The sequence below is a fragment of the Osmerus eperlanus genome, chromosome 12, assembly GCF_963692335.1.
Source record: "Osmerus eperlanus chromosome 12, fOsmEpe2.1, whole genome shotgun sequence".
Lineage (NCBI taxonomy): Eukaryota > Metazoa > Chordata > Actinopteri > Osmeriformes > Osmeridae > Osmerus > Osmerus eperlanus.
This window is the reverse complement of record NC_085029.1, coordinates 8,442,766-8,454,808: the sequence shown is the minus strand read 5'-3', so window position 1 is coordinate 8,454,808 and position 12,043 is coordinate 8,442,766. Positions and strand designations below refer to the sequence as shown.

Below are 12,043 nucleotides of genomic sequence, written 5' to 3'. Positions count from 1 at the left end.
CCTCTTCCTCCTCCGTGTGGTGGATGAAGATCTGCCTCTGCTTGCTCCGTCCTCCACAGAGAGACCTGCTGGGCATCCAGCATCTGCTGAACTCCTCGGAGACCGGCCTGCACCAGCTGACCGCTCTGCTGGACTGCAGAGGACTCAACAAGGTAGAAGAGACGGCCAGCTCTCCCAGCTCCCTGGAGCTCTTCACGCCATCTGGGTCAACGGAACCGCAGCTAGGCTAACGTTCCGACCCGGATATACGCATTAGAGTGGTCCTTCTGTTGATAACACCTGATAATGATGTGTGTGTGATTTGTAGGACTATCTGGATGCGTTGGTGGGTGTGTGTTACGATGGTGTGGAGGGTCTGCTGTACCTCTGCCTCTTCTCCATCCTGGCGGCCGTAGCCTTCTCTACCATGCTGTGTGCCATCCCCCGGGCATGTCCAACTCTCTCTCTCTCTCTCTCTCTCTCTCTCTCTCTCTCTCTCTCTCTCTCTCTCTCTCTCTCTCTCTCTCTCTCTCTCTCTCTCTCTCTCTCTCTCTCTCTCTCTCTCTCTCTCTCTCTCTCTCTCTCTCTCTCTCCTCACTGTCTCTCCTCTCTCTCCTCGCTCTCTCTCCCTCTTTCTCTTTCATTCTCCCTCTCACCCTCTAGATATTCTCTTTCTTTCAATCTCCCACCCACCCACCCACCCTCTCTCTCTCTCTCTCTCTCTCCCCCCACCCTCGCACTTATTCACCGCTTATTCATCTCTCCCCCCGCTTGTGCCCGCGCTCCAGGGAGCGAGACTACGACGACATCGACGAGGAGGACCCCTTCAACCCCCAGAGCCGGAGGGTGGCGCCCAACCCCAACCACACCAACCCTGCACAGCTTCTGCAGCTACAGCAGCAGCATGGGGAGTCAGAGCAGCCTCCACCCTCCGGCCCAGGCCCCGGGCCGCGTCCAACGCCCCCGTCTCCGAGTACATGTGGGTGCAGTGAGCGTGAACGGCAAGGCCTGGAGGGTTGTAGAGCGTGGGGGCGGGACACGGGCTGGTCAGAGCGATGGATCGTTGTGGGATTGTGAACCGTGGGTTGAGGGTGAATGTGTCTGGGTTGTGGATGTGTCACTCCTGTTGACTGGGATGGTCCTCTTCTCTCTCCTTCTGTCTTCGTTGTCTGTTTTTTTTCCCCCTGTCTTCTTGCTCATTTCTCCCTTTTTGACTGTCCCTCTCTCTCTCCCTCTCTGTTTCTCTCTCTCTGTCTCTACTTCTCTCTCCTGGTCTCTCTCCGTCTCCCCTCCTGTCTCTCAGGAACCAGACGGCGCTCTTCGGAGGGAACCCGCGCTACGAAAACGTGCCTCTGATCGGCCGAGGCTCTCCACCCCCCTCGGTGCGTTGGGCCCCAGAGGCCAAGTCCTTCATATGATGCGCACCCCTCCCCCCCCCCCCCCCCCCTCACCCCCCGTAACTCCGCCCTTGACCAATCAGCGTCAGTGTGAGAGCAGGATAGTAAAACTGTGTGCCAGGACACGCTGTTGTCTGTTGACAGTCTGGTAGCTGCGTCTGAAACACCAGCTGGAGCCGCCGCCGCTCCAGCTCGATCTCCTCTCCGTTCGAGACGCGATTGCGCTCTTGCAGGCTTCGCGCCTTGCAGCCCGTCCGACCCTTTAACCTTGGGGACGTGGTCTAGTTAGCGCGAGCACAGCACCACGATTAAAACCGGAATATTTGAGTCAGGCCCCGTGGGGGGAGATGACACAGGTGTTTTACTGCGATTGGTATTCCCTCCTTTTAAAAGAGTGAATGTACCTCCCATTGGGACACTATTGGTGAAGGAGACAGAGTCCTGTTTTTGGACTGATTCATCTTTCATCAAGCTTAACCTCTCAGGCATAAAGGGCCTGATGGATTATGAAGAGACAAAGATACTGGTCATGCATTTTTACTGGCTTTTTGTATTTTAAATATCCTCTCTGGGATCTCTTTCTTTCTCTCAGATATTTTGAAATTACAGTTTGAATATGTGTTGTCAGCGACAAAATGAATGCTTCTTTTATCCGAGACAAATCAGTCATTAAACCTCCCCCCTCCCCCAACTGCAACTCTACAACTCTATGCTTTTTCAGCTAACAGCTTCTTTTTATATTTTTTGTTTGTTCGTTTGTTGTTTCAATGTTTGTTTGTATCTTTCATTTCCGACTTTCTTCTTTTCGTTAATCAACTTATGGAGGTATACTCTCAGCAATATAGAAACAGAGTAAGTCGTTTTCTCCTCCTCCTCTCATTCTCCTCCGTTCTTCTGGGTCTGCTCCCGATTCGCCTTCCCTCTCTCTCCCCCCCCCCACAATTTCCTTCATTTCCGTTCTACTGACCTCCATGTTCATTTGGTTCCACTGTTTTCCTATCCCTCTGGCATGGCTTTGAACTGCTAAATCTTCCTTGTCCTGCTCTCATCCTCATCTCCTGTCTCTCCCCCAGCCAGATCTGTCTCCCCCTACTGTTAGTAGGGCTGTACTGACGTCGCCACACCGATACCCCCGTACTGTATTTCACCCCCTAAACTCGTTTGGAGGGACACAGTCGCAGGCCTCAAGTGCATGGCATAAACCTCCCGTGTCTCCAATTCTATAGCCGGTATCCCCATGAGGTGCTATAGAATGACAAGTGTCCTATCCCTTCACCCGTGTCTGAGACCAACTAGGGAGTCTGCTAGGAGAGGACTGAGGGTGTCTCTCAGATCCCCTTCACTCTCAGTGCCCTGTCCGAGTGTGAAGCCCCCACTGTCTGGTCAGGCTAGGGACTGGTGTGTCACTGTATGTGGTGCTGGTGAGGTGATGCTGTGTGTAATCCTGTGCCCTGCTGGTGTCCTGTCTCCCCGCAGTACTCTCCCAGCATGAGAGCCAACTACCTGTCCATGACTGAGGACCAGATAAGACACTTTGGGAACGACTTCCAGGCGTAGAACCTGCTTCTTCTTCTTGTTTTTTTTTTTCTCTCTCGGAAAGGGACTCTGGAACCAGGTGTGACACACACGCACAACCGTGAAGCATCTGTGTGACTGTGGCTGTAGCACACACATACACACACATCCTCTTGTCCATTCTGCGAGACTGTGGGATGAGGGCTGGTGGGAGTCCATATTTTCATTCCAAACTGTCAGAGCAGCTTTTGTCTGTGACCATGACGACAGACCCACAGCAATGCAACCATCAGTGCAACTATTTGTTGTGTTCGAACAGGTATTCTCTCCTCTTTTTTCCCAGGCTATAGCAGAGGTGTTGTTAAATCGTTGTAGTACTACTACCGGGATAGTTATCGCTTTAGATTCAATCACTGTTTAGTCTTCCGCCCTGCTTTTAAACTGATACCATAAAGCATATTCAATTAGAATTTACCTTATACTTAATGACTTTAAGTAATGTCATTAAGTGTATCATTAAATGTATCATTTTCACGTGAATTGGGTCTTACTTTTCAATGTCTGAAGTAGCACTGGAAATGTGTGTTTATGTGAGAAGATGGGATCCAGTGGGGCAGTATTCAACTAGGTGAGACGACTACTTTAACAAAACAAACAAAACAAAAATGCTTTATTGTGACAAATGGTTATGATACTACTGATACCCATCATTTTTGTCTGTCTATATTGAGGTGAAACATATAAAACATGGACGCATGTTGCCGTGCCTATAACAACCTCTAATTCTCTAAACCAGATTTTTTCTACCCAATTCTCTGTTAGTCTTCCTATTAGAAATGTCTATTATCGTTTTCTTGCTGAAAGAGATTCTCTTCCGACACTTGTTCACACACTTGGGCACTGGACTGGGCTTGTTAAGTCTTTGGAACAGTTTGTGCGTACGATGAAACGCAGATCTTAGTGACAGATGGGACTGGAGAGGAACAGGACTTATTTTATGATCCCCAGAATGCAGTACAGGTTCATCTCTTACCCTTCATGCTTGAAGCTTTCTGCATGATAATCCTTTGGACCTCTTTTCAAAGGATTTGTCAGACCACCATTCCATGTTAAGACCCCCCATATGTTCTCAGAATTCACACTTGCACGCACGCACACACACACACACACACATACACACACACACACACACACATGCTGATCATATCTCTGATGTCCATCAGTCTCTGTTTCTTCCCCATGATAAACGTTCTACACCGTTGGCAGCACAGACAAGGTTAGCGTCACCGCATCAGTTATAGATCTTAGGAATGGTTTCACAAGGGTAAAAACTATATACGCTAAATATTTCAAACCAACATGACTTCTGTAAATATATTGTACTATAACAGATGGTTGTCTTTTTTTGTAGAATTGTATTTCTCTTTTACATTTTAGAGTTGTCAGAATGTGCCACAGGTTGTGTGATCTCAATAGCTTGTTTTATACCAATAAAGCCCTTAGTTTTGCTCTGCTTCAAGAGTTTTGCTCTGCTTCAAGAGATACTTTTCATTTTCAGAGGTCATTGATGGCATTCTAATTGTATGCATATTTTAATATCATATCGTCATCATTTTTGGTCGTCACTTGTGCTGCTGAAAGCGTTCACAGTGAAATCCATTTGTTCACAAATCAATCAATTTTAACTTACTAATGATAATTGTCTTCCGTTTTGAACAGACTGTTTTCTTATATTGTCTAATAGTTTTTTAATTATGTAGGTTTCTTGTTACATGTTTTTTTTTTTCTCCAGATTGGGTGCATGTGAAGCACCGTCAATCTTTGAGAGAGGTGCTTTATATGTATGTAACTGTGAGTTGATAATAAAATGCTTTTGAGTATGTATTGATGCTGGTTTTGTTCACTGTCTGATCAGGATTGACACGAGTGATTGATTTTCACGCCGTTTGATTGGGACTTCTGTCAAAGTGGGCGGGCTCAAGATTGGATGAGGGCGGGGAATGTTGCTAGGATACGATAAACCTCTATGGGTGTTTGGTGTTTGCTTCATCAGTAGGGAGAAACTTAATGTAGCAGGAATACCAACAATATAACGCTACATTTGGTTGCAATTTATCTCCAAGGGGACAGGTAGGAATACAATAGCGTTCTCATTTAAACTTTAAAAGCAACATCAATGCCATTTTAGTAGGGGGGTTAATTAGGGTAGCCTATATAGCCTATATGGTTAGCTTAGCTAGCGTAAGGGGTCCCATTATCGTCCACCTACTGTAACTCGCCGATATGTAGCTACTGTTCACCTTATATTGCTGTATACCAAATTACAGCCTCTTCGATATTTAAATGTCTAAACACGCTATGGAACCATGCGTGTAGCAGCTTGCGCAGCGTCAAACTTGACCTTTCTCTATTGAAATTGGTTGGACGGACTATAATGTCTAACGTAACGGCAAAAATGAGGAAATAACATTCCTAGGCATATCAGTATTGGATTTTACAATGATGAGATGACGCTGTTAATGATCTCTATTAAGGCATCAACATGTTAAAAGCAAACCAGTCTGTAGCTACAAACTAGATTACTAAAATAATAAAAAAATGTAGGGAAGGCAAGGCACCCATTGAAATGGACCTACCCTTTGAATAAGTGCCTTCCACAATACCTGAACGTCTGAAGTTTATTGGTGTTACTAGTCCTTAGAGTCTTTCTCTATTGTCCCAACAGGATACATAATGGAGATAGTTTATGTCTACGTAAAGAAGCGCAATGAGTTTGGCCGGCAGTGTAATTTCTCAGACCGGCCAGCTGAGCTGCATGTGGACATCCTTCCAGATCCTTCATTGGCTGCCAGCTTCATAGAAAGAGACCCCTGTGATGTTCCAATACAGTGTACCCAAGAGATGTCTGAGCATGAGGTGCTGTTTTTATGAGTTCCACAAGGTGTTATCTAACCTCTTGTTTCAGACACAAATTTACAGCACACTGCAGGGTTACATTTGGGACGTGAGCCAGGGGCCTTAATCTGGCGATACAAGGGGCCTCAGGAAGACCAAACATTCAGCATCTGGCTAGCCTTCTTTGCCTACATTTGGTTCCACATCTGTTTATCTAGAAACATGACCCCGTCTGTAAACAGCCCCATAATCTAAAGCCATGAGCTGTTTGTGTCCCAACATTTTTTTGGGACCGTCTTCTCCTTTGTAGGTGAATACAGAGCGCTTTGAGTCTGTGAGCCGGGGGATCAACCATGTGGAAGGGGGCTGGCCCAAGGATGTCAACCCCCAGGAGATGGAACAGACCATCCGCTTCAGGAAGAAAGTGGAGAAAGACGAGTTTTACGTCAACACCATCATGCAGCTGGGCAGTGTGAGTGTCAGCGGTCACGAGTCGTCAGCGCAGCACATGTGCCAAGTGTCACGAGTTCAGCTTCCTGTTTAGTTAGGAATTCCACCTTCCAGCTCGCTATCCCATATCTCAATGGCTGGTTCTGCAGGGCTAAGAAAAGAGAAAAAAAGAATACAAGTGAGAGCAAGTTTAGACCCGCTTTTCTCCAAGAAGTTTCACGAGCTTGCGGTGTGATAAGACGAATAACACGGTGTGAAGTCCCCCCCAAAAAGTTATTACAGCTCCCGTTTCATCTCAAAGCCCTGTTATCCTCCCCCACAGCAAATGGAGCACTGCATCAAGCAGAACAACGCCATTGACATTTATCAAGAGTACTTTGAGGACGAGGAGGTGGTGGAGAATTCTGAAGAGCAACCCTCAGCCAAAACCATCAATGTTTTCAGGTTCCGTCCTGTATCCCCCCTCGGCATTTACATAACCATGGCTCACAGTGAACAATCAGGTCTTGTTCTGCAGAAGTAGAAATGCCAGGGCAGCTATTGATACCCATGTCTATTAAAGGTAACAGTTTTTTGAATGGACCTTTTCCCCAGAGACCCCAATGAAGTGAAGCGCACAGCCACCAGTGTCTCCTGGCATCCTGATGGTAGCAAGCTGGCTGTGGCCTACTCCTCACTCGAGTTCCAGAAAGCCACCAAAGACATGAGCCTCGACTCCTACTTATGGAACATTGGTATTTGGGATGTTATTTACTTGAAACACTGTCACGTGTTTGCAGCGCTGTTGTATCTGCGAAAGGAAATATATATCTTCTCATCAATATATCTTCTTTTTTGGGCTTCCGGGTTCACTGTTGATGTTCTTCCTGCGCTGTGTTGCCCCTGGCTCTCTCAGATAACCCCAACAAACCGGACATGGCCCTGAAGCCGGTATCTCCTCTAGTCTGTCTGGAGTACAACCCTAAAGACTCCCACATCCTGGTTGGAGGCTGCTACAATGGCCAGATTGGTGGGTTTACTCTCAGAATTCTCTCTCATTGGTCAGCGCCTCCTTTAGGCGGTGTTATCTTTAGTGTCAGTTGAATACCATGTGTCTGTGAAAATGCAATTATGCAGTGCATATATATATATATATATATATATATATATATATATATAGCTTGGTTTGGAGGTGTTCGCTAAAACACCATTTATCTTTCCTGTCTTTGCACTGTGTCACCCTAAGACCCCCCTCACACACTATCTCACGTACATCGTTCCACAGACGCCCTCGGGGCACTGACGTGCTCTGGAAAACCAACAGAATGAGTCTAGTAATAGAATAATTGCATTATCCCTCGGTATCCCAAGGTTCCTCGCGGTTCTTTTTGTGAGGGACGAGAGAGACAGTTACGAGAGCTTTTCCCTAACGAGTGCCAAATGGCTGAAGTTATGCAAGATCCGTGTCTATATCGGTCCAGCCTTTGTCTTGCCGATTAAATCATGCATGTTTGACCTTGAGGCACAAGGCGGTGTGTGTGTGTGTGTGTGCACACGTACACTAAGGATGATATCTATGCGCAGCCTATTGGGACTCTCGTAAAGGGAGCCAGCCACTGGAAATGTCCACAATAGAGCACAGCCACAGAGACCCGGTCTACAAAGTCATCTGGTTGCAGTCCAAGACTGGAACAGACTGCTTCTCCGCCTCCACCGACGGCCAGGTGAGTCAAGTCTCCGTGGCCCTGAAAGGCCCTGTCACCCAATGCCTTTTCTCCCAGTCCTGTAGACACAATAGGACCAGGGGGGCATGACCCCCCCTCTGGGTTCCCCTGCAGCCAGCTCTGAAACCCTGCGGCCACAGGGTGTACTTTCTCTGACCTTTCCCTGGCCATTCATAGCCGGCGGTTATGTAATGGGTCTGTTGACAGAGATTGGCCGACCGCTAGTGGGTTGACCCCAGGCCTGTCTCCGTTCACGGTGCTTCATTTAGCAGACGTTTCGGCCCAAAGCGACGCACAGCATACGCGTTCTCAATGTAAACAGATTAAAAACGCACAGTTCTAAACGGTACCACAGTGGGTTCATGCCAAAGGAACGGTGTGCGTTACCCAAACCACAGTGCAACACCGACATCATGCTGTATCCCAGACACAACATCACAACAAGGTCAATTCCGTGGATGAGTGGTGCCGTCTCTCCCCCAGGTGCTGTGGTGGGACATCAGGAAGATGAGTGAGCCCACTGAGAAGCTGGTACTGGACCCCAGTAAGAAGGGAAACCTGGACAACTCCCTGGGAGCCATCTCCCTGGAGTTTGAGACCACCATGGTGAGACCTTCTAGAACAGTCTCTTGTTGTTTTGAATGCTTAGGATGGAACAAACCATAACCTCAACCGGCTTTAGATACAATTTGAACTGTAGGCACTAACCTGGATTCTAGAATGATTCGCCATACTATGCTTTGTTATGGTACAGCATATAACACATGTAACGACACAGACCTGTCATTTTGATCCTGCTTGTTCAGCCCACCAAGTTCATGGTGGGGACCGAGCAAGGCCTGGTGGTCTCCTGCAACCGCAAGGCCAAGACGCCAGCGGAGAAGATCGTGTGCACCTACAGCGGCCATCACGGCCCCATCTACGCCCTGCAAAGAAACCCCTTCTTCCCCAAGAACTTCCTGACCGTAGCCGATTGGACGGCTCGCATCTGGTCCGAGGACATCAAAGAGTCCTCCATCATGTGGACAAAGTAATGGCCGCCCCCGCTATCCCAGTCCGCTCATATGGTTTGATAAAGGACACATACTTTGAGTACTTTGCATGTCTTGCCTGAAGTCCGCCCACGTTGGCCCGTGCATGGCGTGTGACCAAGCGCACGTATGTTTTAGGTACCACATGGCCTACCTGACCGACGGCTGCTGGAGTCCGGTGCGACCGTCCGTGTTCTACACCGTCAAGATGGACGGCACGCTGGACGTGTGGGACATCCTGTTCAAACAGAACGACCCCACCCTCAGTCTGAAAGTAGGTCCACGCAGCATGTCCGACATACACATTCAATTCCCCTTTAGCAATCCCGGAGGGGGAAATTCAAGCCGTTCAGGTCACTTAGCTAACAGTTCCAGAATAGCCAAGGTAGCACACACAGTAGAAGATCAGCGTTAACAATATCAACAGTCAACATGACAATGTGGGCTTTTGACGCCGTTTTTGTGGTTGCCGGTGCAGGTGTGTGACGAGGCTCTCCAGAGCCTGCGGGTGCAGGACCAGGGTCACCTCCTGGCCTGTGGCTCTCAGCTGGGCACCACCACCCTGCTGGAGATCTCCCCCGGCTTGTGTACCCTGCAGAGGAACGAGAAGGCCCTGGTCACCGCCGTAAGAGACGATAAACAAACCCACCCCGCCTATCGTCGCATGTCAAACCCTTGACTTTGTGTGCATTCGTTTCGAGTAACGCAACCGCCCCCCCCCCCTCCCCGTCTGCTCTCTACGCCGTCAGATGTTCGAGCGAGAGGCCAAGCGAGAGAAGATCCTGGAGGCGAGGCAGCGGGAGATGCGCCTGAAGGAGCGCAGCCGCTCGGAGCAGAGCAAGGAGGACGACGGCGCCAAGGACCACGACGGGGAGGAGAGCGCGGAGGAGCTGATCGCGCGCGCCGAGGCCGACTTCTACGAGATGGTCGACGCTGAGCTGAAGAAGAGAGAGAAGGGAGACAAGCAAAACAGGGTCAGCACCTGTGTGTTAATACAGATCATTGTGACCTCCAATAAAGACACACACACGTCTAATATAACAGGTCTGTTTATTGATATAGACTTATAATTCAGACTGAATAGGATAAAGGGGAGTATTTTCTCGAGATGAGAGGTCATTTACATGATCACTGCTGCCATGACATGACCACTAATAACAGTCTGTCAAAGGTAGGATAAGGGCTTGAAATGTCTCTGAGCCTGACAAGAATGGAATGAATAAGGACAACAATATTAAAAACAAATTCATTCAAGGCGGCTTGAAGGCTTTCTGAAGGGTTTGCAGCTGTAGAGCTGGTGGTGTCGTTTCCTCCAGTAAACGCGTATGTTTTAAAAAGGACATTTCCGTGACAGAAGGACAGGGATAGTAAGACCATTTCGGCATTATTGACCTCTTGTCTGTACTCCGATGCAGTTCTGCTATGTGACTTGTTGTCCCTTCTGTTGTTTTCAGGAGAAGGATGTCTGCGAAGAAAAAGAGGTCCGACTGGGAACACCTTGATTACCACATGATTACAAGATACTACAATATCATCTAAAGTGATCTGAAATAAACATTTTTTATTATCTACACAGCTATGAATGCATCACATACAAGATCATCGATTTGAGTTATTATTCATACTGCATTTATTTCACTTGACTTTATTGATTAAAGGAAAAGTATTTTACTACATGTGTCTTTTGAGAAGTTTGTGGTGCAGTTACCATGAAGATATATAGGGAGTCAGGTGGCTGAGCGGTTAGGGAATCGGGCTTGTAATCTGAAGGTTGCCAGTTCGATTCCCGGACGTGCCAATTGACGTTGTGTCCTTGGGCAAGGCACTTCACCCTACTTGCCTCGGGGGAATGTCCCTGTATTTACTGTAAGTCGCTCTGGATAAGAGCGTCTGCTAAATGACTAAATGTAAATATACATTACATTATATATATACATTTCGATTTTTAAATAAAATTTGCAACAACAAAATATATTTAACGATCATAATACATATTTTATTACACATCACTTTAGGAAACGTCAGTCCTTTGTTGTGTATGAAATTGGGTGTGCAGTTTCATAAGTATTTACGTACGTAGTGTTTGTGACACCAGATGTCGCCATAGCTCTAAACAATGAACATTCGCAGTAAAACTGTATTTAAGCACCTCGGGTAATGCGCGTGTGTACACTTCACTACTGATCTCTAAGGGGATTTAGGAACAACACCATTCGTCAATGACGAGGACAGTAGAGGGAAAGGCTTGTAGTCGGTGGACTGGTGCTGAACAGCACCTGACGATCTCAGTCCTCTTCATCTTAGCTTTATAGATCGCAATTTTAGACATAGGCCTATTGTCTAAACACAGACTAAACGGAATTTTGTTTGACGCGTATGTGAAGGACGCATTATTTGAAAAAAGCGACTACATGCTTCTATTAAATAGATGAGAAAAGGAACACATTTAAAGAAAGTCCCGCTTGTAGTGAAACTATTATAATTGGTTGTTATTTGGCGACGAAATAGCTTAAATATAAGACGAAGAGCAGGTGGTTTTGAGTAGGGGCAATGCAGGTAATGCGCAGGATGTTTGATAAGTGCCCAGTCTAGTATTGACGCCAGTTTTCCACCCAAGTTGAGGGCACTCTGAACAGAAGTGACCATGAAGGACACAGGGGAAACGAAGGATCAGCAACTCACTGTAAGTAGACTAAATGTCTATTTGTGTTGATTGACATTTGATAGGCCTGTGTGTATTTTTGTTGGCATATTGCGCATGGAGTTGGGCATCATTCTTCAGATGTCTATTGTTATTTGGTTTACTTTAATGTAATTCAATACCGTTGATAATGACGATTATAACATTATTAATCTTTATCTCTACAAACTCTGGACAACATACAGTAGAACCTGTTTACTGTATGATATGTCCTGTAACATAGATTTGAATTATTCAGCCTGCTCATTTCAGTTCCCTGGTCTCTTGTCCACTACTGTTGTTACTACAGGCTTCTTGGAGGTTCTGACTGAATAGCACCCTATGAATCTTTGTCATTTTTTTATTACTGTGATACTTCAGCAAACATCCACA

At 46.9% G+C, this 12,043-nt stretch overlaps 3 protein-coding genes across 4 annotated transcripts in view; all 3 read left to right on the top strand.

Moving 5' to 3' along the window:
* The window catches only part of ttyh2 (tweety family member 2), a 39,768-nt gene extending 34,993 nt beyond the window's left edge, over nucleotides 1–4,775 (top strand). The window contains 7 exon segments of the mRNA XM_062475197.1: nucleotides 60–152; nucleotides 308–432; nucleotides 759–833; nucleotides 835–925; nucleotides 927–958; nucleotides 1,283–1,361; nucleotides 2,853–4,775. Of these exon segments, the coding sequence (XP_062331181.1) occupies nucleotides 60–152; nucleotides 308–432; nucleotides 759–833; nucleotides 835–925; nucleotides 927–958; nucleotides 1,283–1,361; nucleotides 2,853–2,933 (576 nt within the window). The 3' untranslated portion in view covers nucleotides 2,934–4,775.
* Nucleotides 4,776–4,886: 111 nt separating this feature from the next.
* Nucleotides 4,887–10,638, top strand: dnai2b (dynein, axonemal, intermediate chain 2b). The gene is made up of 13 exons (XM_062475302.1): nucleotides 4,887–5,021; nucleotides 5,617–5,807; nucleotides 6,097–6,258; nucleotides 6,559–6,680; nucleotides 6,831–6,970; nucleotides 7,132–7,245; nucleotides 7,800–7,939; nucleotides 8,423–8,545; nucleotides 8,746–8,969; nucleotides 9,109–9,244; nucleotides 9,449–9,595; nucleotides 9,720–9,944; nucleotides 10,425–10,638. Exons 2-13 carry the CDS (start codon nucleotides 5,625–5,627, stop codon nucleotides 10,470–10,472), a joined length of 1,764 nt encoding a protein of 587 aa, XP_062331286.1. The 5' UTR covers nucleotides 4,887–5,021; nucleotides 5,617–5,624; the 3' UTR covers nucleotides 10,473–10,638.
* A 476-nt stretch (nucleotides 10,639–11,114) lies between these two features.
* The window catches only part of kif19 (kinesin family member 19), a 30,623-nt gene continuing 29,694 nt past the window's right edge, over nucleotides 11,115–12,043 (top strand). The window contains exons 1-2 of one of the 2 annotated variants that reach the window (XM_062475301.1): nucleotides 11,115–11,220; nucleotides 11,588–11,653. In XM_062475301.1, the coding sequence (XP_062331285.1) occupies nucleotides 11,615–11,653 (39 nt within the window). In that variant the 5' untranslated portion in view covers nucleotides 11,115–11,220; nucleotides 11,588–11,614. Of the gene's footprint in view, nucleotides 11,654–12,043 lie in introns of both variants that reach the window. The other variant, XM_062475300.1, reaches the window with a different exon arrangement.